At 35.4% G+C, this 27552-nt stretch overlaps 1 protein-coding gene across 5 annotated transcripts in view; it reads left to right on the top strand.

The window, feature by feature from the left end:
* DIAPH2 (diaphanous related formin 2) overlaps positions 1–27552 on the top strand; it is a 198962-nt gene that overhangs the window by 79547 nt on the left and 91863 nt on the right. For all 5 annotated transcript variants that reach the window (XM_017816014.1, XM_017816003.1, XM_017815993.1 and 2 more), the window contains 2 exons: positions 5133–5262; positions 18805–18929. In XM_017816014.1, the coding sequence (XP_017671503.1) occupies positions 5133–5262; positions 18805–18929 (255 nt within the window). The remainder of the gene's footprint in view (positions 1–5132; positions 5263–18804; positions 18930–27552) is intronic.

The raw sequence follows: 27552 nt of genomic DNA, 5'->3' as shown, positions 1-27552 counted from the left end.
GAGAAGTTCTTGCACTCCAGGTGATAGATTTATGAATTGCTGTCAATGCAAATCTCACGTGTTGACACAGCTAATGTAGATTGACTAATCCTGCAAATTGTTCTCTGCTGAACTGAATAATTGCTGAAGCACAGCTACCTGTGCTTACAACTAAATTCTTCTGAAAATAACGGAGCCAGAAATCTATGACTATTTAATTCACTTAATTCAGCATTGCCCTCAGAAACAAAATCCATTTGCTAACCTTTTAAAATTTGTTTTCAAAGTAGATATTTTAGAGCGAAGTGTTTTGTCTGTTCTTCCCCCCCCGCCCCGTGAGATTTAGAGAAAATACTTAAATATTCTGTGTAATATAATAAAATGTTGACTGTGCTGTTGTATTTAGGTACCAGGTATATTTTGTGATAAGGTCATGGCTAAAAATAATCACAGACAGTGATGGTGGTTGAAACATAGAAGAAGGTCTTGCCAAGATCGAGACATGAAATTATGTCATTAATATCTCCACATATTGATTGAACATTATGAATTATCACTCATAAGTTCCAAACTCAGAACAAGTCACTGAAGTTAATGGAAATGTAGATCAGTGTTCCTGGACAGTGTGACATATGCGTTGTCTGCAATTGACATTTATTGTTTATTACTTATGTTAGAAGATAGTTTTTGCTCTTTAAAGCTCCAATTTTCATTGGTTTATGTATTTGCCATTCTAATTTGAATTAGATTTGTACAGTAATGTGCTTTTGCAAGACTAATTTTTTCTCAAATGATTTTGGTCCTGTACTTAGGCTTTAATATCGTTTTGAGAGAGGTAGCCTTCCACTCCATTGGTGTTTAATTTTAGAAATAAGAGTTGTTTACATAGTATTTTCAACAGATTTTTTTTCTTAATTATTGTTAAGTATCCAGATTTTTATTTGGGTAATGATTTTCTTTGTTCATTGATTATTTTCAAGTGATAATTGCAGTTGGTTCCTTTGTTTAGTAGCTTTCAAATTCCACCCTCCCATTTTGCACCCAAAATAGTAAGATGACTTTATTGGCTTTGTTTATGAACTAAGACTATGGGTTTTAACTGTTGTGAACAGTATAAAATATTATATCAACTGGGCATATCTTTTACAAGCACCAGCTTTAGTATCTGCCTACAGCCACCTACCAGCTTTATTACATTATTCAAACAGTCTCAAAGTTTTATTGTTGGTCAATAATTGGTCTTCACTGAGGAAATGAAAACTTGTGTGAGTATGGCAGGGGGAGTGTGTTATCCTGTTTGGTGAAATCTTGCTGTGAAATTAAATTTCTAATTTATATTTCTTGGCTGAAGAAGACAGTAATAGAAATAAGTGACACCTAACAGCAGGAGCAAGGGCTATTTGGCAGTGTCCTGTGCCTTAAATGTGTGTGCTTCCTGGGAAATCTGGATGCTACTGAATTGTCAAGGCTGTGTGAACATGGGAAGGTTTTTCCTCATTTTTTAATTTTTTTTTTTTAATGTGTGGTGTCAATTTGAGAAGGCACTGCTACTATGTTAAAGGTTTTCCTTGCGTAATTTCAAGGTGTCTTCATTTCTGCTCCTGGGGAATTTCATCCTTCAAGCTTATCCAGAGGAATTTGGGAGTCTTTATTCTGTATTTTGATATAATACCTCCTTTTTTTTTTCGGCTAGTGGTTTATACTATCATTCAGTGGACTTTCTGCCCATGATAAGGGAACTTTTTAATTTTTATTTTTTTTGAGCCAGCTGTCAGCAAGGTAGGATATGTCTGTGTACACACTTCTATGTGCAGAATACACACACTTAGGATGCAGAATCCTAAAGTGATGAATTCACTTTTCAATAAAATCTGATTTTTTTATTGATTTTTTTTTTGTTGTTTTTGTTTCTCGAACAATCTTAAATTAATTGTCCATTTAGTAGATGTGGTACTTACATTATATAATCTGAAAAAAAAAAGGAAAAAAGGCAAGTATTGATCTGGGACAAATGTTTGGTTTTGGAAAATAAATGTTTTTACAACAGAGCTGGTTATTTCATACACAGAAATATGTTCTTGTGCAGCAACTTTTATTAAAACATGATAAAGAAAATAAAAGAAAGCACAAATTCTAACCTGTCTGGTCTGAGCTAAAAAGCTAATGCCTGTATAGTAATTGCAAATCCTTAAAAACAGATTATTTTTCTGGATGTTATATTGCAGTGTATTATGTTATTGAAGATAGAAATGATTTGTAAACAACCTTTGGCAGAAAGCAGAGAACTTAATTTTGTTCAAATAAGACGTCAGCATCAGAATTCAGGTGCTGCATCGAGACTGGCAAGCGAGAGCAGCTATTCCCATGTATGCACCAGAGCATCTTGATTGCCGAAGTATGAAGTGCCCTCTAAAAATACCAATATGGCAGAAAAAGTGCTGAAGTTGAAGGAGGCTGCTGTAGTAAATCACTCAAGGCATATCTTTCTACCTGTTGCTGTGTTTGTTTAATTTGTAAGAAGGAACCAGCTGCTCTCCTGAACCCCAGCTGCAGCAGGAGAACCCTCATGGAAATGGAACAGGAAGAAAAGAGGTTTGCTTTAGGCATGTGCAGGTACACCTTCTGTTCCTGTGGTGGTGACTTAATGTGAAGACTAACAGTAAACCCCCTTCAGTTTTAATAAAGCTCTTGTAGCATTCTAGGTGCATCAGTGTCTATTTTATGTAATAAGTAATATCATGTTACTTTTTGTTCATAGTGCAAATAGTACAAGACAAGCTGTTTATCTGGTCTGAGTATTACTGATGAGTGTACATTTATTGTCTACCAGCCCTTGTTCTCTTAAGGTGGGAAAGATTTCTGGGATATGAAAAGGTATATAATCTCATAAAAAATCAATGGAAAGCTTTTTTATAGCTATAATAAAGTGTCACTCTAGTGATGGCTCATACATAAATTTTTCCTTACATTGGTTGTCACGTTCAACCCTCACACCTGAAAGCTGCATCCAGAAGCATCTGTAAAAAGACCAAACCCATTCTGAATTTCTATCTTCTATTTTTAATATTTAAATAGTATATGCTAAACTACACTCAAGCTCCACCTGTCTTCCTTTGTCATTATACTGGTGGGCTTAGAACTTGCTTTTTAAATTATATATTTGATTCTAAAGATCAAACAGAGCTATCTGTATCCATATTGGTGAAAATAAGGATGAACGTAGCAGACATGTGTTTATGATTGGGCCAAAGAAGTGAATTTGACAGAGGTGTTTAAGATCTGAGTGAATGTTTACTCCAGGTTTAAACAACACAGCGGGTGCTAATACTGACTCTTGTTGATATAATGTTGCTGTTGGTGACAAAACATGTTTCTGTTGCAATTTGAAAGCAAAATAATTTTGTCCATTTAGAAAAAAAGTGCTTTATCCATTTGATGATGTCAGAGAGATCAAAGGCTGCAAATCCCACTACTGTTGTTCACAGACAAATTGAAATGCAATTTTTTTTTTTCCATGCAGATGTTTAGCCACTAAATCTATGATTTTTTTTCCAAGTGAGAAGAACTTCTGTGTATGTAACACATTAAAGCCCCTTAACTGCATACCATTACTGAGCATTGTTTACTCTCTAATCGCTGAATTGGTATGAATTAAATTGCTTTCTTAATTGCCTAAATACCTTATATTTTTAAAAGCCTGTTTTTCCACTGCACTCATTTATTCTTAACAGGGTAATCCTTAAAGCTGAAAGGCCTCTATTAAATTGAACATCGATGGCAAGCCTGTCATGAGGATTATAGAATTAGAACTTCAAGTGATTTAGAGAATGAGAAAACAAATAGGAGATTTTACACACGCATTTGTGTATTCTTCTTAAATAAATCCTTTATTTCATTTGTTGTGTATGTTGTAGCTTACTTCTGTATGAGAACTGCACTAGATGAGTTAGTGAAATGCGGTTAAAACAACTCTTTACAGATAGACTTGTATTACTTAATTCTTTATGTCAAGTGAAGTAAACTCATCTCAAACTCTTACATACACCTACTCCATTGCCTTTGTGAATAAGAGGAAGTCTCGACTTCCACTAGATCTTCAATCAACTCATACATTCATTCTTTATATCTGCATAAAAATGGGCAAACTAAGAAATTTGATTTTAAATTTGTTTTCTCATTCTCTAAAGTTCATCATGTTCCACTGTGTAGACACCTGCACTCTGCCATGGGATTTAGCCGTACGTTTACTTGGAAACTTGCCACTGGCCCTATATTTTAGCAGTTGTTTAAGACTTTTTTTTTTTATAAGAAACTGATTCCAGTAGTTAATACTCTCAAGACTCTCTGTTCTCCATTAGCCTATCACTTGCAAGAATAATGCTTTATTTTAGACCACTAAGAAGTGTCTCTGCAGTTGAGAGGACAGTGAAAATATGCAGTTACCTGTTACTTCGCCTTGTGCACAGTTTTCCTGCAGCTTTTCATAAATAAACCTGGATGTATTAAGTTCCTTTTACCTGCAGTCAGGATTATCTTTGCTTCTTTATTGTCATTCTATATTTCAGTAAGGCGGGGTGCTTTTAATTCATGTGTCTGTATAGAATTTGTCTCAAAGTCTTTAGGCTAAAGCAGCATGTTTTTAGATTTTGCTTCAAGAAGGAATTGTGGATTTACAACAAGGAATTACTTTAACTTGTCTGGTCAAAGTGCAAATTCTGACTATTAGGATGATGTCCAGCTATGCAGCATTTCAGAAGGATTCCTTTAGAGATTTGGCAGTTGTGGCACTGAAGGAATGAACTAAATTCTGTTCTCTTTAATCTCTGTTCACAGCTATTTTTTATCAAAGGGAACATTCTGAACTGGCAATGCTAAAATCTCAGAACTTTATGGACTGTCTTCAGGTTTTGTTCTCATCAAAATTAATTATTCTTTTAAAAAGTACTTCATAGGGTAGATTCCTTTTATAGCCTTAAATTATGAAGATTTCAAGAAATTTCTTTTCGAAATAATTTGTTTAATTTACAGGCGACCAGTGTAGGTAACTCATTAGTTTTGCTAATGAGTTATATCTTCAGTATTCACTTTATTTAAACATTTTATTAAAAAAGATATTTTTTTTTTCTTTGCTTTCTCCTGTGTTTATTTCTTAGATTCGAGATACTAAATCATCAGATCAGAAAACAACCCTGTTGCATTTTCTGGCAGAAATCTGTGAGGAGAATTACAGGGACATCTTAAAATTTCCAGATGAATTGCAGCATGTTGAGAGTGCAAGTAAAGGTAAGCAAATAGATAAAGCACCTAAAGGTAACAGTTGTTTGCTTTGACATTAAATGCTTCCAACATTTCATTTGAGATTGTTGCATTATGTAACCTGTAAGCATCGATAATCCATGTGGATTGTGCCTTTCTGCTTTTTATTGACCTGAGAAGAAGTGAGGAGGGAAAAAACCAGTAATAAAACTACTCTTCTTCTGAAGTAGGTTGTGCAAATAATAGAGTGCATTTCAGTGGGGTACTTAAAAAAATCACGTTAGAAGTTTTGTCAGCAGTATAATAATGATGTTTAGTTTACTCTTAAGCCTTTGAAGTCTTGTTACTTGAGAGTGAGCACTGTGAGTGTGCATGTGCATTCACACAGAGCATGGTTCTTGTATTAACACTTGATAGAGAATAACAAATATGCTTTGTCAGAATCCCAGGCTTTATATGGAATTCATGTAGTTTAATTGTACTACACAGTCAGTATTTAATACTGACTATTTTTGGTCAGTCAGCAGCATAGGCTGGTGAATGTGATAGAAAACTCAATTCATTTGTTGGACATTTTTCATGTGGAATAGACTGTGCTGTCTTGCACACTTGTTGCTGAGTTGTCAAAGGTGAAGATGGGTGATAGTGCTTGATGAAGGTAACACAAACTTTTATTTTGACTGGGCATTAATGATTCATCAGAAGACAAATACTTGGGGGAGCACAAGAATATGAAGGAAAAGGGAGGAGAAGTTGGATACACGTTTCCACTAGCTCTATCCAGGTTTGCAAATTTTTGTCTCTTTTTTCGGTGTTATCAGTCAGTGTCTCTCTTCAGTGCAGTGATTAGCTGTTAGATAGATACTCTTCTAATTAGCCCATCATTTGCTTTCAGTTTGTGTTCTTCTACCTCAAACTTCTGCCTACTGAGAGCAGAACTCTTGTTTCCCCAAGGACTTGGGGAATAGTTCATCAATCAACCAAACTTTGCTGTTGTTTCATCTCAGACTTCTTCACAGTTTTGTGTGAGTGTCTTTGTCATACAATTTTTTTGCTGTTTCTCAGACTTTTTGTGTCCTTTTCCAGGTTGTTTTTTTTCCTGCATATAAACTGAATTTTATTCCTATTGATTAAATGTCTCCATGCCTCGCTTTTTCTTTGCTGCTGTCCATTGGCATGGACAAAATGGAACTGATCTTCCTGTACAGGGTTGAGGATGGTTTTGTGTTTTAGTGCAGGATAGAGACTGAACAGAGAACTTGTACATCACAGCCCTGAATGTACCATGTATATGAGTAAAGGTGCATGTTTAGACAGCACCCAGCTGGCTGCTTCTGCCTGAGCGCTGTTGTGGGGACAGTGTTGGACCTGGCCTTGAAGGCATGAAGCTGTGTCGGGGGGGTCTTGGTTGGATATTCGGCAAAGGTTCTTCCCCCAGAGGGTGGTTGGGCACTGAACAGGCTCCCTCCCCAGGGCAGTGGTCACAGCACCAAGCCTGACATAGTCCAAGCATTTGGAGAACACTCTCAGACACATGGTGTGGTTCTTGGGGTTGTTCTGTGCAGAGATAGGAGTTGGACTCAATAATCCTTGTGGATCACTTCCAACTCAGAATAATCTATTGTTCTATGGTGGAGTTACGTAGTCATGAATTGTATTTATGCAAGTAGCAGTTTGGCATCTTATCTAAATTCCAAAAATATTTTCTAGTACTTGATAGTTCTTCTCTGGAGGTGACTTTTTAAAGTTTAATCTTTTTCTCCTTTTCTTTATAAAGTCTTATGGTTTACCAGCCACTTTTGATGATCTTTCATGAATTTTCTTCTGTGGCTGACACTTGACCTTGCAGCTTTGAGATTTTTATAGTTTGATTCAAAGCCTCTGATGTTCTGTAAGTTGACTTCAGGAATTAAACCAGAAGAGTCAGTAAAGTTAGGTTAAGCTGTAGCATCCTAAACAGAGAAAGCATATTAATGGGAGCAAATTTGCTAATAATCCTGATGCTTAGAATACATATGAAAAAGATTTTATTGCAGTTAGATTTGTTTCATTCCCTAAGATAAAAGCTCATTACATTGCCTATAAACAGCACTGACTTCTAGCAGAGCATAAATTACTGTTCAATTTTAATGACCAAAACTTCCCTTTCAGCCCTTCTTTGCTTTCTGTAGCAAAGCAGATTTTTGGCAGAATAAATGTGATTTGTGCAACTCGCTTCAGCTGTTCCCCATGGTACTTCTTGGGGTTTGTTAATTGTAATGTTCATCTGCTCTCTCACATGTGGTGTTTTTTCTGTGTTGGAAGTTCACGTGCTTTGCGTGGAAGAGATTTTCACTTCCTATTTATTGTTTGGTGTTTTATAAACCAGTGGTTTCGGGGATGGACAGTTAGGTTTATTTTTCCTGTGGGAAGCCTCTTTTGGAATAAATTGGCTGGATGTGGGGGCACTGGCATCAGTTAGTTATATGTAAAATAGAAGGAAATCTACCAGCAAATATTAGCTCTGCATGAATTTTAAATAAAGAAATATGAGCTAAGCAGGTGCCAGTCTGATAACTTGAGATGTATGCTTTTACTTTTTAGTCAGTAAGCAACCTCGTAGTTTGAACAGTACCTAACATTCCAAATACAAAACTTAACGCATTCAACTTCTTTTAAATCTTGAGTGTGTATTCTCAATTCCACTTAAATAAAAAGTAAGTCCTCTTTGGCTTTAATTTCATGTAAGAATAAAGAACCAGCATCCGAGCAACAGCTGATTTTTTTTTTTTTTAACAAAGAGCAGATAAAGCATAAAACTGGATTTTAATATGAAAAGGTCAATGGGATTAGATGAACTGCCCATGCATGTACTAAAATCTTCAATAATCTGATATTAGGTATGATAAAATATTTTATCTTTTTAAAGATGGAAGATCAGCCTAGAGGTTTATGAAAAGGAAAAATAAATTAGGAAACAGTTTTATTGTGGAAGGTATAAGCAAAGGTCAAACTGATTAACTATCGAGATCATTGGAAAGGCATTTTTTCTTACTTGTAGCAGACTGTGAAAGGAAAACCAATAAAAAATCACAACGTTGTGAGGAACTGCAGTCTCTGATGGCAGTGATCTTCCCCCAGTCTTCAGTGCTTTCTTCTTGTTCCCTTTGAGACTATGCAAAGCCTTTTTTTCATGTCTCTACCTTGTTCACTTGTTATTCCAGTTGCTGCTTTTCATGGTGTTTGCTCTTACCAGTTTATAATCTGTGATTTTTATTAAATACCTGACAAATTCCCATCCCTTTTTGGGATTCAGTAAAACAAAATTTCAAAACAAAACTAAGAGGTACCTTACAAGTCAGATAACATGTCTGGAATTTCTAGACACAGTCATGTTGTTAAAAGTATAGTTTGGAATTCCTTAGAAAAGAAACATATTTTGACTTAATTTTGTGTGTTACCTATTTCATTTTTATGATTTCTGAGGGGCTTGATGCTCCAAAGGGTTTTAAGGTGATTAAAATAAATTAGCCATGTATTTTATAATAACAAATTCAGATTTTAAGAGCAACAGTTTTAAATCACAGTTCATGGTTTAAACATTGTGCCTGTAAATAATAAAACATAAAAATAAAACATAACTATGTCTTCATTCATTGAACATCATAGCCAGCTCCTCCAAAATTTAATAGTTCTTGATGTCCTTTTTACCTTTGTTGCCAAGAATGGGAATTACTGGGCTGTGTAGAGTCATGTCAAGTTGGGCTTAATTGTGAATGTGGTATATATAATATATATTATTATTAATATATAATATATAATATATTATTAATAATAATATATAACATATATAATATAATACATAATAGTCTCTCTCAGAAATAATGAGGGCTTTTTTTCAGCACTTAACATACCAAATTCTGTAAGTGTTCCGCTTCTTAATTCTTTTCAAGTGTTGTTATCAGCAGCAGAGGTCATTCTGAGTAAAATCATGTGAAAGATGCCTTGGGGGGATGAATTAGGTCTGTGTAGTGGACTAAAAAGTACTGATAACAGGAGCACAGATTTCTCACTCATGTTGACACAAATTTATTTCTTTAATTTGCAAGCATATGGTTCTGATGGTTGAGGCATCTCTCTAGAAAGGACATTAGCAATCAGAAGCACTGTGGAATGCAAATATGTATGTACTGAATATATTATTCCAAATAATGTAATAAAATATTAATTTTAAAATTTTGTACAGGCAGTTCACTGTGATTTAATGCCACAAGTTTAGAATGAGGGCAGTATTTTAACACTTTCTGTGCCATTGTCGGTTTGAGGTGTAGCAATTGTAGCAATTTAAAACATAATCATAAGTAGTAGCTATTTTTTTTGTCTAACAAAAGTTTTATAGCTTGTTGCAGTAGAAGCAAGAGTATTTTAACAAAGAAGTCTGCAGCATTTTCCACCTTGCACAGTTTAAATTGCTGAAACAGATTTTGCCCAATCTGGCACATTAGTGGGTATAAAACAGACAATGCCTTCTGGCATGAGAAAGTTAATGCTGCATCTGTGACTTCTCTCTCCCTAATAATCTGAAGTTGGCATTTTACAGCATGATCACAAGTCAGTCCTGCACTGTACAGAGACTTCTGTCACTCTTTTCATTCACATAAACTGCAACATTGGACTGTCAGGAACTCTGTCTGTTTTTCTGACTGTAGTAAACACACAGTCAGGTGGATCAAATACTCGAAGACTCTTTTCTCGTGTGTCACTCCTGTATTTGCACAGAGCATCACCATATTGGTGGTGGTTGTGCATCAACTGGTTAAAGCTTTCCCGACAGACGTGTTCTCCTTCATTGACAGGCGTTGGGGAAGAGAGACAGGGAAGCAGAAACTTCACAGAGAGTTCTCGTGTTGTAGTTCCAAGGAGCAATTTTGGAAAGATAACTTGTTGGAGACTCAGTGGGATTCTGGATTGGCTTACACGCTGCAGAATTGCTTAGTGAGTTTTCCCAGTCTGTGAAGGTTTTGAGGATTTTTTTAGTTGCTGTCATCTAAAGTGTAATAAATGGTGTGCAGAATCCTGGTAGTTCTGAATTCTGAAGCTACATTTTGAAGCTACAAGTTGGATTCTTCATTAAGCAACTTTTTGTATAGCTTGCATTTTAAGGCTCTGCTTCTCTCCCTGAAGTGTAAATATCAAGGGCAAAATGAAAGAATAGTCCAAATGACTCTCGTGGGCTGTTGCTTATTAAAGAAATGAAAGCATTTAAGAATTTCTGGCTGTAGTTAAACCAATTCAAAATTGAAGATAGCTTTAAATGTCTTCTTAAGTTCTGCAGTCCATTGAGAATGTCTTAATACAAGCCACTAGAGAGAGGTGAAAGCTATAAAATAGCACTTTCTTCTTTCTTTTCCTCCATATCTGTTGTTCAGTTTGCACTTCAATTGCTGTGGGGAAAGCTGTTGCACCTCTGCAAGTGGTTCAGTTCAGGTAGTGTGAAAGGCCGAGCTCCTGACACAAATTGAGAATGTAAAGGGAAGTCTGTTGGATGAAGTTGCTCAACTCCTTCTTTGAGGTTTTAGTAACAACAGCAGGTTGTGTGACAACAGCTTCGCCCCTTTTTGTAGTCCTTGCTTTCTGTTTACTTGTTCCCTTTGCCTCACTTGCAATTTGCCTTATACCATTGCCAGGAGTTTATGCTCAATTAATAGATACTGATTATAAGCTCTGTTTTCAAAATTAACTTAACTTTTAAGATCTTGGAAGACATTTGTAATTAAATTCACATCAAAGTACAGAGAGTTTCTTGATGCTCTGAAGGTAATATTCACATTACCAGGAGAATGCTGCTGAATGCAGTGCTATTCTCACCCAACAGATCTAATGCTTTCGATTCTTTTTCTAGAATTGGGACATCTGTTTTCTAAAAGATTTTTATTTGTAATATGAAAAGTCAGTTCAACTGAAAAACTTACATTCTACAACATGCTATTTTTTACAATTTACTCAGTGAGGTAAAAGTGGGAAGTTAGGGGAAAGGCTGCTGTTGACAAGGGAAAGCAGGGGGTTGGTTGGCACACACAGTATTTATGCAGGACACAAAAATGAGTATAACAGTCGTCAGGATTCAAACAGAAGGAATCTTACAGGTTCAGATATTTTTCTTTTCAGAAAACTGATCTGTTGATGACAATAAATTTGACTTTAAGTAAAACAATTTTGAGTCAATAGTGAGTTGGGTAATATGACCTATCCAAAGCAAGAGGGGGATTTGATGTTCTAAGGGATCGCTCAGTAGGTCAATGGCTTTGTTCTGTGCTGTGCTTTGGAAAGGAAGTTTTACAACTGCCTTATTCTGATAATGATACTGGCAATGCATTGGACACTCCTAGTGTGCTGCCTGTCATTTATAGGTCATTCTTAGCCCTAATAGTTCATCAAAATTCCTTTTTTGTTCTTAAAACATAGACACGGGCACGCAATTGCTGGATCTGAGACAAGCGGATTGATTCTCTAAACCAGAGCCCAGTTCTGTGCTTACACTGATATTAAAATAAGTTACCCACAGAAATTTCTTTTTGCTCTATGGATATATTGAGTGTTTTGGGATCATGAGCACTGTTTGTGATTTCCCAGATGCAGAGGAGAGAAGACATGCTGCTTATGACATTTCTGGTGTTTGACCTAACAAGCAATGGTTTTGGTTGTGGGTTTGGGTTTTTTTTTTTTTTTGTAGGTCTTCCCACTGTCTCACTTGCCAAGGCAAACTTGTTAATGGCATTTGCACTTCAGTGTGTGTAATATTTAAATTAAATTTCCTCTCTTTAGATGGCTGGTATCGTTGTTCTGGGAAGCTGAAAATCTGTTGATCATTTATACCCGAAATGTGGGTTTTAACATTTTAGCTTGTGTGCTGCAGTTCTTCACCAGATGTGTGTTTAAAATCTCTGTGTCATCCTTTTCTTGAATTGTATCAGATATATGTATTTTTTTCTGTGATAAGACATACAAAAATGTCATTTGTATGTCTTTTGTAAACATTTGTAATGTGTGTTTGTGATCGTTACAAACTGTGATGATTTTAGGTTTTGATTGCAGTTGAGATTTTGTTTTGGGTATGGATTGATACGTATCTTTTTCTTCTCTATAAAGATGGAGAAGAATATTGCAATGTAGAGCTGCTGCACATACATGGCTCGTTAAACATCATCTTGGACTGAGAGATAATTAATGCCTTAGACTGAATCTCTCATTAAACTTTAAACCAAAAGTTACTTGGGGCTGGACTTGTTACAAAGTGCTTTTACATTAAAATTGTGGTTCACCTCTACTTGCAAATGGACAGGACAATGAAATCAGTGTACAATTGCTTTATCTTTGTTTAATTAAGGTAATGAAGTTACTGTTGCAGTCTAAAAAAGTGAAGCATAGTGGTGTCTTGCCTTCCTTTACTGCTCCATAGCAGTGCTGTGAGAAGGCAACTAAAATGCAGAGACTGCTGGGGAAGGAAATCTTAGCATGCAAATGAAGTGCAGGTGCACATCTGTGTGGGAAATCTATCTGTTAAAAATTCTGTTTTGAAGCTTCTTCAAGTTACATTACAGGACATGGTCATAATATATAAACAAAACATTGTCATTTGGGCAGATCTGCTTTTATTCCTAAACTTTAAAAGGTGCAGGGAGAATTCTGTGTAAGATGCACAAGGTAAAATAGCCTATTATGCATGATGTTTTGATTGTTAATCAGAAGTACCTGGTGTCAGAAAGCTTTCCTATTTTTTGAAAGAGAAAGATGGCCAGGTGCCCATGCTAGTTAAGCTACTCTGTTTTTTCCCTTTGACCCTGAGGTGCTTAAACCTCCACCCCAAAAGCATTTGTAACATTTCAGCTTATGAACTTAACAATAATTTCTTTTACCATAGTTGGTTTTCCGCTTTGAAATTTAGACACTGTTGGCCTAATTATGTGCTTTTCAATACTTCTTTATTTCTGCCCTAAGTTTTGTTTACAAACAGATGTTTAGCTCAAAATAGGAGTGTTTGCTTGTTATTAGTAATAGGTTTGGTTTGATCTCACCTGTCTTGACTGTTCCTCTAGTTTCTTCTTTAGAAGTTCTAATTATTACGTTCAGTGTCCTTCCTGGTGAGAGCATTTCAATGTAGAATTCAATACTGTTGAAATTTGTTTAAGTCTGTCACACTAGCATGTAGCAAAAACTTTTTTTCTGATATAGGAAATAATGCTTGTGCTACCTCCAATTTATTTTTTTTCCATGCTAATTACTTGAGACACAACATGCTAAGCTGTACTGCTTTTGAATCTGGAAGCTGTTCAACCATGAAGCTTCAAATGTGAGTTGTTTTGCATGATACAGGTATATCACAGTATCTATCACAGATGTGTGTGTGTGTATACACACATAAATGTATGTACTTACCCATAGATGTCAGAGTTACCATGGGCCACCTGTATCACTCAAAAGGACATATATAAATGTATACCTGTGAGATGTATTTATTCCAGTACATGTACATATATCTGCACACACACATAATATAGAAGCATGCTCTGAGGTGCACATACACTGAGCTGCTTCCAGTCCTCAATTAGGCTGCAGCAGCACTGCTCACCCAACTCCAACAGAACATTTATTGTCTTAATAAATAGAAACTTACTCAGTATGAATTGAGTAATCAATGATTGTAATTCCTGAAGATTATGTACTTGCTCACCCATTTCCCCTCAAACTGCTTCTCAGTCTTTTGTGAAAGACTACTTCCATCTGCCCTCAGGCAGTAAGAAATAAATAGTCATTAGTATGCTCAGAATGCAGTTATGGTACAAACACTGTCTAGACTTAAAAATCCACGAGTCCATTTGCTTCATACTGACTTGCTTTTGCTTACTGAAGTAATTTATATTGTTGGCTCTCATTTTAGAGTTTTTGCCAACCATGGACATGGCCATCCCAGTTCTGCATCATGATCAGAGACCCTTTAAATTTCTTATGCAAGAGATACTGCACCTAATCAAAACGTATCATTTCAGCTCTTTTTGTGGGGAGGACTCTTAGTCTGATGCAATCTTATTTTAGAAAGGATTAGTCTGTCCTTTGGTACTGTTGCTGTATTATTGTAAATACAAATTGCTTAGCTTGACTACAGGGACCAGCTAGTGTTCAACATCAACAGGAGATTAACTGCTTGGAGCATTTTTCTAGGACTAAAGCAGACGCTCTCTAAGCCTTCCTTAGCGTGCAGACTGTGCAACTGCTTTCTCCAAAATAAGTGGATAGGATTGTTTTTTTTGTAGGGGAGGAATTAATATGGGGAAAATAATAAAGTGAAGGAAATTATTATCACCTTTCTTGTCAAAATAATGTTGTGCCATCTCTTCAGTGACTGTGGATTTCTGTTATAAATAAATAATAATATACAAAATAATCTTTTAATCAGTCACAGATTTAATGATGCATGATTAACGGAGTTTCATCCAGTACTTGTGCAGAAAGAATATTGATAGATCTATGTGCCTATATTAGTCTTCCACTGACATGAAAAATAATCTGGACAATATATTAATACACATCACTTGATCTTCACCTTATTCATATTAGTTCTGTATGTTATAGTGATTCTGTGTGACAAAGAGTGAAGCTGAAACACATGTGTAACTTCTGGTATTGGATTTCTTTCTCTGTCTCATAAATCCTTTTTTTTCACGGTGGTTTGAGGTACACACGTTAGAGATGCTGTATTTCTTTCCACCTTAGAACTGCAGGTGCTCTCTGCAAGTCAGCTTTTTCACAGGGCTCAACTAGGGGCCAGTTTGACAGTTTGGTACAGACTGAGACATCTTGCTGCCTTTTTTAACTTCCTTTGGCTCTGAAGATGGACCATATATAGATTTGGGGGTTTATGTAGCTCTTTTTAGAAACGTGGTGTGGGGAGAACACTGCATTTCCTCTAGGCTGTTTCCCCTACCTCCTGCACATGTTCTCAGAGACATATTAAGTGTTACATCCTTGCCTGTTTCTTTTGATATGTTTATGAACCTGTTGCATAGGAATCCACATAATCCTTTTCTAAACTCACTTATACCATCATTCTCCACTATTCCCTGTGTCAGCAAATTTGACTGTCTTGACTTCTCAAACTTTCCCGTTTCTTAAATCCTGACCTTTTCACTCTGGATGGGGGTCTTCATTTACCTGCAAAATTGTGAGGGTGATGAGGTGGGTTGTTCACAGCTATTTATTTGTTTTACTTTTAAAATGTATCTAATATTTTACCTTTTCTTCTAAAACAAGGAAATAAATGTCCAGGCATCCTCTAGGCTGCTTTCTTTTCTTTGGGTGTGCTTCTTCCAGAGTGTCTGGGGGTTATGGACAGGGTTTTTTCTGCTTGTTGCTGCTGGGTTGGGTTTTTTCATTCTTTTTACTCATCTTCTGTATTCACCTCATTGTTCCTACCTTTAAATCAGATATTTGTGTATTGGATTTAGTTAGTTGCTCTTTTCTGGTGCAGCATTAAATGAAATAATATAGGATTGGCTGCTAGAGAGAGGCTTTCCCAGTAATAGTCCTTGCACAGTATTTGCGTGCCACTGAAGACCAAATGCTACCTTTCATGTAGATTTTTTAGACTAGTTCTACTAAGATGCCTAATTTTCATGTGGAGTGATGGGCAAATTGAAGTTGAACAAGCCTTTTTCTTGTGAGACCCAGCTTACAGTGGGACAGGCTGTTTAGTATGTACGTTTTGAAATTATTTTAGAGGAATGGCTTTTGCTGCAAGTAGAATTTATGCTTTCATAAATTAAAACCTTGCAAGAGTTTTAAGAAATTTACATGATTTTCTCTGAAAGTAAAAGGAATTCATGTTACCTCCTCTACACATTACTGAAGTAGTAAATCTCTAATAAAAGAGTTTATGGGAGGAAATGCAGATATTTTATTATAGTCTATATATATGTTTCCTGTTCTGTCATCCTGTTAAGTTTGTCTTGCAGAACAACAACTTCATAAATTGTTTGAACGCAAACTTGTACATTTGCCCGGGCTAGGCAAAAAAAAAAGTGAACAAAATTGCATATTCTACATCTTTTGACAATTGATTGTGAATATAGAAGTTACTTGTGGGAAGCACAGCTATAGGATGCAACCCTCTTGCTTGGGTAGAATTCCCTTCTACTTTCCAAGTCAGTATGCACCTAATCTAATGTTTTCTGAACTTTATTTTATAGAACAGAGTTACTGAAAACTCTTCCCATCCATGTTAATCACAAAGGTTAAGACTTCTCATGTGTCATTGTGTGCTGAATTTCACTGCACTTTTAAATTTCAGACAAAACATAACTTCTACTCCATTTTCAAATTGCTGAAAGCAGTTAAACTTCATGTTATGTTGCCTATTTTCTTACCAGCTGCTGTTCTTTTTACGAACAAAATGACCATTTGCATTCTCCTTGTTCACTTTGCACTTCTAATATTTCCTTTAGTGTTGTTTGTGTCCCCATCCAACTTCATAAAAATATTACAGTAATTCAAGTTCCTAATTTCAAGCAAAAATGGGGTCTCCTTTCTGACCATAATATCAAATGATTAAACTAATGCAACCATAACCTAAAATATTTGCTAATGTTTATTATTCAGACTGTTTTAGTGGTTGATTTCCAGGTTAACTCTTGAATGTGAAGTTAATAACTGCAAGGATACTGGGGTCAGTACAGATTGCACCCCTCCCTCCCTGGTTGAATTAAGCTTAAAAACTGTTTCACTATAATTTCAAGATTAGGAGATTAATAGTCCCTTTGGTACCCAGTATGAAACCGATAAAATTGAAAATAAAATTGAGATAATGGCTGTGATAAAGGCAGCTGTATTGGTGCCTTATGGATTTGAATGTGCTCATGAAATCGATGTTATGGCTGATGCGAGTCGTTACTTGCAAAGAATAGAGAATTGATTTTATTCTGGGAACAGCTTCCTTAATTGCCAGATTTTTATTTCTTATATACTGTTTTTCAAGCCATCTTGACTCAAATTCCTCCTCCTGCTTAATCTCACATAGTCACAGCACAATTTTTTTTTTTTTTTTTTTTAAACTACAAGAAAGCAGAAAAATCAACAGTTCTTTAGAAAACACTTGGTGGATCTTCTGGACAAATCACTTGCCATAAAAAGATAGTAAAAAGCAGAAAGCCCTTAAAAAATGAAGTTATGTGCTGATCTTGGCTGCACTAAGAATGCCTGGGTTAGCTGGATGCAGCCCTTCAGCTTTGGCTCTGGAGGGCAGGTGCCTGCAGTCGATCGAAGCATTGACTGGGCCATTACTGAGGAGCAGGGAACGTGCTGGATGTTCTCACCTCTGGTGCCACACATCAAAAGTTGTTTGTGACACTGTCTTTGCAAGAATTGACCTGATTATATGAGCTGTCACTAAAGATTGAGTAGTTTGTGGAGTATAAATTCTCTCTGAAGCAAAGGATACTTGAAGCATTCGATTTAGAGGAAGGAGGTGAAATGGTGCAAGTGTTACAGTGCTCTTGGGAAAAGGGCTGTTGGGATTGTCTGCTTGTGCTGGAAAGCATGGATTTGTAAACTGTGCAGGAGGAAACAAGCGAAGACAGACTTTGGTTTTGAAACGTGTCTTTTAATTAAGAGGAAGCATTTGTCAAATTGCTCTTTATGATAAAACTGAGAATAAGTGAACCTCATGGATTATGGCACAAAACTCAATATTAGGCATTCAATTAATTTTAATATCACAATTTAATTGTAACTAAATTACACCAGGAGCTTCTCTGCAGAGACTCTGTCACTTTTGCTCCTGTTCTGGAATTTCTTTGTGCGTGGTATTGCTTTACCTTCAACATTGTGTTGTCATGATTTCTCAGATGCTGTCTCAATTAGTGGTTGTTTATTACAAATTACAGAACTAATGGCTTACCTTAGAACAGCTTGTCACACAGTAAGCAGGGTTTCTTTAGAGTAGCCTCTGTTTTGTTTTTTTTTTGTGTGCTGCACTCTGAGTCCTTCTGTTTGATTATCAGGAGCTTTTATTATTGGGACATACCTTTGCTTATTAACACAGGGTTTTACAGCTCTGGGTTCTAGAAATCAGTTTAATTTCAATGTAAGAAAAACAATAATTTTTTTTCCGTGTCTATTCCTTAAATCATTCCTGTAACAGAAATACACATTAATAATAATTTAACCAAGTACATGCATTAATAAGGTAAAATCTCTTTGAACTCTAGTTAGTTTTTAATCTTTGAATTAGATTTAAAAGAATGAAATATTAGAATTTTTACCATACACTCAAATAGAAATTGAATAATTAGAACTAATGGTAGAATTAAATGGTGACATTTTAACGTTAAATATGATGATCTGGTATATTACAGTAGATATTTTCACTTAATTTTTATGAAGGGTAGGATTTTTATGAGCAATAATTCAGAAAAATATGAGTCTACTTAATGGAATCATTCTCTTTAAGACTATTTATACTGACATTGGTTTTTTCCCCTTCTGATACCCTTTCTGGAATCTGGAAACTTTTTACTCATTGTCCTTTTTTTTTCTTAGTTTCAGCCCAGACTCTGAAGAGCAACCTTGATTCCATGAACCAGCAGATCCAGCGCCTAGAAAATGATATTCAGAATTTCCCTAAGACACAAGATGAACACGATAAGTTTGTAGAGAAGATGAGCATATCCTTTTTGCACGTCCTCATTGGTGAACTGAACATTCTGATCATCTGGTTGAGTATTTACAGCACTTGAAAACATGTGTTAAGTGTCTTCTTTCATACCTTTATTCTAGAGCAGAGAAAAAAAGCATCAGAGAACATGCTGAATGTAAGAAAAGTGAGAAAGAAAGTGAAAGAACTGAGTAGAACTTAAAGCATCTATAATCACATTTCCAAGGGGGAAACCAGAGAGCTTTCTGGAAGAAAGTGGTTATAGTGACCAGTCACAGAGATAGTAATATGGAGATTTTTTTTTTTTTTTGCCTTAAGGAATCGTTTTAATAATATTTATTTAATCACTTTTAGAAAAATATCAGCAGTAAAGTTGATATTTTTATTATTTTAGCTTCACATGTGTTTTTGAAGGGCAGAGTATGTATACAGTTTTGTTAATGGTTTTAATGTCATTTTTAACAGATAATTTTAGAGAAATATTTACATTTTTTACACTCAAAAGTCTTTTGTCCTTTTTAAAATCTGTTGGAGAATACGATATGCTGTTGGTCTAACTTGCTTTCTCTCCAAAATTTTCCTATAGCCAGCTTTAGTTTTGCTCCAAAGTATAAAGTAACAAGTAAAGTGTACTATTGCTACAAGAAGCTCACAAAACTGCAACAAAGACTAGACAGAAGTCCTTTTTTTCTTAGAAGATAAGTTCATAGGTATTTTTTTTTGCACAAAACACCTTTCTGTGTACGTATATGGAAGCATTTGGAATGTGGTCAAGTCCAAGGCATTTTGTACATTTATAAAAGCTCAGATAGTTCTTTTGACATCTCTCCTTTCTTACTGCAACCAGACAGAATCTTGGTTTTGTGGGTTTTTCAAAGGAGGTTAAAAAAAAGGAACCATTTGCAGCTGCTCATCACGTTTAGCAGGTGGATGTATGGAAGAGCTTCTCCCAACTACCGTGTATTTGAAAAGTCAGTTTTAGCAGGATTTACCATCTGAATGGATTCAGTGACAGAATTTCACTAGAAGTTATTTAATATCTTCTCTGTATGGATTTATTTTAAGTTTCTGACAAGACTGCAGCAAAGTAGCTTAAGGGAGACAACTCCTGACTAAGTGGAAAATTGTTTCTTATTCCTTACATACTCTCTTCCACCTTGTCTTACTTGCAAGGTTAAGAGACTTGCTACCAGTAATCACAGTTATCAACTCTGCTATTAGAAAAGAAAGCTCATTTCCCTGAGATACATTCACATCAGAACAACTTATAATGTTGCCTCGTAATTGTCCTTTGCCTTGTCACCCCGTGTGTGGGCTGAACTCTGTCACCTCAGCCCCACTTCTGTTCAGAAATGAAATCAACATTCTGAAATGCACCTTCACAGCTGTATTTTCTTGTTAAGCTTAATGGCTCTGGTTTACAGGCTATAGAAATGATTTTTCAGTTCTGTTGAGTAAATGTTTTGCCATTTGTTGTTTTGCTACCTGTGTATTTATTTATAAAAACAATGGGCATCACTCTAATAGTTTAGTGAAGAAAAAGAATCACAGAGGTAATATTTAACTTTTTCCTTTTCGCAGTTTATCACCTGAATTTCTTATAGAAGAAAGATTGTCTGACAATGCAAAAGAGTTTAAAAAACATTAATGTACTAATGCTTCTTTGTATTGGCAAAAATAGGAGGGTCCTATGAAATTTCTAAAAATTATTGTTGCAAGTCTCCTGGGCAGCTTAACTTCACTGCATGTACCTTGATGTCACAGGTAGATTACCAACACTAGGTAATTAAAATAGGCACCTGGAACTGTGAGTGCCTGACAGCTTTTATCAAACTAGTGAATTTGGTGGCTTGACAAAAGAGATAAGCCTGTAAGAAATGAACTGATTCTACCTGAGGATTTATGTTTGCATAATTAATAGATGACCTGATAAGTGGTGGGTTTCTTTTTTAGAAAGTCATCTCTCTTTATATCGAATGTTCAAATTTGTTTCTGCTTATCATCGAGTATTTTAAAGTTTTCTACACTCCTGTATTTTTCATTAGGTTGAAGAATAGTTCTTAAGGGTGAAAAAATACACCCTGGTCTTCAGTATGTGTTTGTTTTGTTTCATCAGCTGGTTACAGATTTGTTGGTGGTGGCACATACTGAGATTAGAAGGTTAAAGACTTTCAGGCTGAGCATCTCTCCTGGTGCTTGAGTGTTTCAGGGTTACAGCTCTGCTGTAACACCGAGTAGAAAGTGGTATGGTTAAGCAAAAAAAAAAAAGGGATATTAAAATACTCTGTGAATTTTTTGCTATGTTGAATAACTTATGTGTGATTCCTGAGACAACTTTTTTATGATCTAATCCATGGCTGGAACTGTACTTTACTTGAAGAACAGTTTGTAAATAATTCAACTTTAAATGTGAGAGGTTTCTTCTATAATTAGCCCTGCTCATGCAGCACTGGGGAGTCTGATTCAACAGTTTAGAAAAGTAATTACAGACTAAGCCAGGTCTGGCTTTCACTTCTTATTTCAATTCAGTGTTTGTGCCTCTAATTGAAGATTTTTTTTTTTTTTAAACTGCAGAACTCTGAATTTTAGCTTTACTTGCTGTAGGTGTATACACTGGTTTCTTTTTAGTGATGTAAGTGTCTAGTTGGAGATTGAGACAGATATTCAGATTAATGGAGTTTAAATGTAAATGTTATTAACAAAGATTAAAGACAACAGAATGAAAAGCAATTTCAGAGGGAATAAATGGAAAGTTGTACAGAGTTAACTTTTTAATTAATCTTGACATAGAACTATAAATACATAAATAATAAATACCACTTCTTTCTTCCTTCCAATGTACACACACTCAATGACAAAAGTTTATTCCTCTAGAAAATAGACAGGAGCTCTGAACATTGTTCCAAGGAGAAGGGAAAAGAGGCAGGTCCAGCAGGCAGGAAGGCATGTATTTGGTCGTTGGGGTCATGCTTTTTGTTATCCTACTGCCTGGAGAGCATGATTTTGGCTATATTGCTATTGTATCTATATATTTTATAAACAATCTTACATTAATTTATTTGTCCTAGATCTACTAGTTTATCTTTAAAGGAAGAGTTTATGTGGCTTTTCTGGTTTTCAGCTGTATCATTTACCCTATTAAGAGACACTAACATGCCTAATCTTATTAAAATCTTTTTGCCTACCAGAGCAGTAAATGCTGCCATTTCTAACTAACATTTCTTCTAACGGATTGCATACATGTGAAGAATTAAAAGCTTATTTTTAAAGAATTTCAAAATTAAGGGAATGATGAATGAAAGAGCAAAAATTGATGCAGATAAAAAAATTCAAAGCACTGTGCATTCATCTTATCATTAAATGGAACAGCAGCAATTTGTGAACTAATTTTAATTTTCTGTAAGGAACACCATTCATTAAAACAGAATCCTTTTTATGAAATAAAAAAAGCTGCCTTCCTGAAAGGCATGTATTCTCACTTGATATGTATTTATGCTCACAGTTCCATCTAATAATGATTACTGCTTCACAACTGAATGTGAGGGGGTTTATTTCCTTACTTGATGTACTTCAATTGTACAGAAGTGATCTGGAGAGAAGTCTGCTTTGTGTGGGGGGGACTTTTATGCAGTGAGAATCTTAGATATTTAACGTGCATTAAACATCAACTGATGATTCTCTTGTAGGAGCTGCACTGCAGCATCTCTTAGAGCAGGCCACTGGGGAAGGAACAAATGTGCTCCAGACCAGGATCTCAGCATCTGGAAATGGCTGGGAACCTTTTTCCCCCTTTCCCAGTGATTGAGCAGCAGGACATCAATTCCACACTGACATGGAGTGCTGAAAGGATGTTAATGGCATTAACACTCTTGTCATCTCTTAACACTTGGGATTTCCTCCTGGCTTGTTATGGAAAAATAATTCACTTAAAGTGTTTCGAGATGTCATTTTTAGGAAAGCCTGTTTTTGTTTTTCAGACAGCTTGACATGTACTGGTGTCTTAATTTCTACGTGAAAATGTACATTAATATCTGAATTTGTTCATAAATAGGGACTTCTCACAAATAACCCCGAAAGGGAGAAACTTTTGTATACGTCCCTACGTCTGAAGAACTGTCTTTTGTCTAAATGTATTTTAATGTGGTTTTAAATGTAGAGGCATTTCTCAGTACTTTCTGAATTGGAAAGAGAACCATTCAATGGGTTTTCTAGGTCATGTATAATCTTTAAAACAATTTTATACATGTGCCTTTTCTTACAATATTTATATAAAGTTTTATGTTCTTGCTATCCACAAATATGACATTTGAAAACACTTCCATTTGCAAGTGCAGCTCTTGACTAAAGTAGGTATTTGGGGGAAATGATGGTTATTTATCCAGATAAAATACTTTTCCTAAATAATGTGTAGAGATAGAAATCTACCTTACTGCTTCTACATGGAGCATGGTTTTTATTTTTTATATTTTAAGTTGCAGTTACATTATACAAATCATTAGCCTTAGTATTGAGCATTTCTTTTAAGTTAATCCTTCTGCTTACAGTTCAAAACAAACTCTAAGGAGCAGTGAGCAGAAAGCCTAAGGTGTGTACCAGGGAAAGGCTTGGTTTAGATCACTGAGTGTATACAGGGAAAGGAAATAAAATTAAAACTTTATTAAATGCTTAGCCATGTGATTTTTTTGTTGTTTTCACTGATTAATTGTTAGTCTTTCTTGCTAATGTAGAGAAAAGGAACAAAACCCACTAAATTCATATTATTGATACTCTTTATAAAGGAAGAAAGGTCAGAAACAATCAAACTTTAAACCCTTTTATTTATTCCCATGAGGAAAAAAAACCAAAACTTTAAGCTTCCCTCAACTCTTTTGAACTTTAATTTACTCAATTCTTAAGAAGATCAGCTGAGGTCATCATATGGTCCATTTTGTTACCATCCATGAAATAATGATGAACTTCTTGAAACTTTAGGATTTGCAAATATCAATAAATTTCAATGAGCATCCAGCAGTAGGAGGAGACTTTTATGGATTATTTAAGATTTTGTAGTTTTTGTAGTTTGTATTTAAGTAGGAGAAATTATTTCTTCAAAAATAAACTTACGATAAATTTAACTTTTTAATAGCAGCATACAAGAAAAATCCTATTTTTTGCTAAAGTAAAATAGTAAGTGGAAGAAAAAGACTTTGCACTGCCTACTGAAGGTACAGCACAAAGAAGTAACCATTTATTTACTGTTGAATCTTTAGTTTAAGGAATTTTATGTTTAAATGGAAAATGCTTTAGGCAGTAATTACAAGTCCTATAATGCTGTACATTTTCTGCTTTACTGTTAATTTTAGTATATAAATTGTTCATGTTTCAAGGAACTTCTTGAAGTAGAACATGTATTTAAGTATCAGGAATACCCTACTACAGACTTGTGTCAATTTGAACTTATTGGTAATGAGACAATAAAATGCTCTTAAGAACTTCCAACTTGTACTATCTCTTCTAGAGGGTTTTTCATGCAAATTGATCAACATGGGTAAAGAAAAAATATCATGCGGTTGGTGTACATTTAATTTTGCATCTAGGACTCTCTGTGCTAAGTTTTTGTGTCTCTAAGACAGCTAAATTTGTGATTTGAGTATTAGATTTGAGATTTCAGTGATTTGCTTGGCTGTTTGACAGCCAGCATGTCTGCATGCCCCAGATTTGCATTATTTTGTGTTGCCCCAAATGCGAGGAAAGAATCACTAAAATGCACTTTTGAAAAGGAAATTGACAGTGTATCATTTTCTGAGAGGTTACATTTAAAAACCTTTTATCTCTGAACACTCGCCTCATATTTAAATGGGTTTGCTAAAGCAACCAAGACACACTTGATTAAACTGATCGTGCTTGTAATTCTCAGAAGTACATCTGAGGGGCTGACGTGTTTCATCAGCATTGGCAGAAAATCCCACTTCTGAAAGCACTGTGATAGAAGATAGGAAGAATTAGTTTGTACATATAATCTGCTTTACTTTCCCAAACTAGAGGCTTTTTTAGAAAATTCAGGGCACTGGTGAATAAACAGTGTTTTTTCTTCTTCCATTTTTGCATTGCTAATTGTTTAAGCTCATGGCATCTCAGCTTTTTGAATCCTATTGAACAACTGACCGTGCCAAGTTCAAAATCAGATTACAAGCAATTTGGGCTATATTTAGTTTTGTATATTCAATTGGCATTATTAAGCTACGGGGAAAAAATCCTCCGCTATTTGATGTTGTTGAGCTCAAATGTACTAAAGTTGTTTACTTAGTCTTTAGAGAGTATGTCTTCCAGCATATGAGATGATCTGCTGGTGCAGAGTTACCATTTTGTAGGTACCAGTTTAAAAATAAGATAATCAGCAGATCAGAAATATGACCAGGATCTGTTGCAATTAGAAGGCACAACATCAGAAACATGTTCTGAAGATGTTTGTGCTGAGCAGCACAGCAGCACTCACACACAGCCCCAGAAGCTGTAATCTGTTTGTTAATTTATTTATTTTTAGGAGATCCTGTTGTTTGCTGACAGCCATGATATAACTGTTGCTATTCAATTTGATTTCCACTAAAAACTGTCACAATGGCCTTGTGGCATTTACTAATCCTTTTGCTTACCTAATTTTTCACCCTGGAATAATAATAAAAAAAAAAATCCTCCCACTAAAGTTGCTTTGAAATATTTACACGACTGATGTCACATTTTGTCTGACTGGATATTTGTCATGAGGGTTAATGGACATAATTGAATTAATGTAAGGTTAAAGGTACCGTTTCTGCTGCCTGTAAATATTCTAGACCTGCAGTGCATTATTCAGTTGTGTTTTCTGTGATGTGCAGCAGGTGAATGCTGTGAATCTTTGGACAAAGTTAACTTATAAAATTCTATTGCTGAAAAAAGGCAAATTATTTTACTGTCTTAATAGAATGAATCTCCTTTTCTAGTCATGACTGAAAACAGTTGCCTATGGTTTGTTATTTAATAGAGTAAATGGCAATGGTCTTTCTAAATTTCTAAATGTCTTCTTTCTAAATTAGTGAGGAAAAAAATCAATCAGTTTGTCATGATCCTGTTACAAAACTAATTTCAGAATTGCTTTGCAGGTTTTTACACTGGCCATTTAAAGGGAGACTATTTTCCTTTATTCACTCCTGTGCTTTGAGCATCCATGGTTACTAAGCTGCAACCCTTATAGAGTTAGATATTTCCCAATTAAATGAGTTTAACCTTGTGGAAAAACAACTTTGATATCTTCCTGCTTGGTCAAGTCCCGTTTTTCTACTGAGACACAGTATAAAATGAAATACATTTTCCTTAAGCTGTCTCTTTGACAGAAGAGGATTGAGGAATGAAAGCTTGAGCATAGTTTTAGCCTTAATTTTTATCCCCTCTGCTTTGTTCCTTCTCAGTAAATACTATGAAATATGTGAGAAACAGAGATGGAAGAGACTGTCAGTCTGTCTTCCATGTTAAATCTGTAAATTTTAAAAGCCAGTGTGGAATTACAAGGGCTTCTGTAGGGTGTGTGGAGTAGCAGGTTTATCTTGAACCAGAGAACACACTATCATTTGCAAATCTCAAACCATCTCTTCTGTTTTACTGCCTTTCATTCTCAGCTTTAATGAGGCATACTGAAGATTTCTGGAATAAATGTGGGTGATTTTTCTGTGTGTGTGGTTTTTTTAATCACCCAAAGTATGAAATTTTCCTCAAGGTGTACTGAAATTCTATATTTTCCTCTGTGGTACACTATGCATCAAAAGAATTGTTAGTCTGTTTTTATTACGAACCATCAAGTAACAGAGATGCTGTTCAGATATTTCATGTTAATTGTTTTATTTGATGCAGTCTGTGTGTTGCTCAGTGAAATGGAATTTGGAAAACTTAAAACTGGTCAGGTCTAATCTGGCAAGGTTCCAGATGTTTATTTTTATCCTAATATGAGTTTTTTACAGTACTTTGCTGTGCTTTTGCTTAGTAACTGGCTTTATTCCCTTTTTATATTATTCTATTTTAATATCTTTATATTCATTGTTGGGAAAGGAATTCTACAAAGACCTGCATAATTGATCAGGAGATATTCCGTTCTTTTATGAGCAAAACATGTTATAAGCCAACAGAGAGATATTAGTAAATCATTGTTTCAGTGCTTGACCAGTTATGTGAAAATTGTTGATTTGCTTTGAGACAAGATCAGCCTCAGACTACAGGCCTTAAGTGCATAAAAACACAGGATGATGAGAAATAACAATATGTTTAGTAGAATAAGGAATCTCTGAGATTCTTCAGGGACTGGTGGGAAGTCCATTTTTGTATACTTCCTTCAGAGAGAGTCTGTAAGAAAAGGCAAACAGTGTATCAGTTAAATTATCAGATAAAAAAAAAGTCAGTAAATACTGCAGATACAAGGGAGGGAAGCACTGAAGGGTCTCGGATCAGGAATCAGGACCTAATAGTGTGAGAAAAACTTTGGAGAGGTGTGGGATGCTATAATGGAGAAAAACAGTCATGGACATGTGCATTTGTGACGATGCAGTTTGTTGGCAAGATAAATTGGGCACTATCTCCTCTTTTTTACGAGGTAAAAACCCGAGAAGCAGACACAGTTGGAAGTGCAG

The sequence above is a fragment of the Lepidothrix coronata genome, unplaced genomic scaffold (genome assembly GCF_001604755.1).
Source record: "Lepidothrix coronata isolate B3197 unplaced genomic scaffold, Lepidothrix_coronata-1.0 Scaffold2, whole genome shotgun sequence".
Lineage (NCBI taxonomy): Eukaryota > Metazoa > Chordata > Aves > Passeriformes > Pipridae > Lepidothrix > Lepidothrix coronata.
This window is presented reverse-complemented; position numbering and strand designations above follow the sequence as displayed.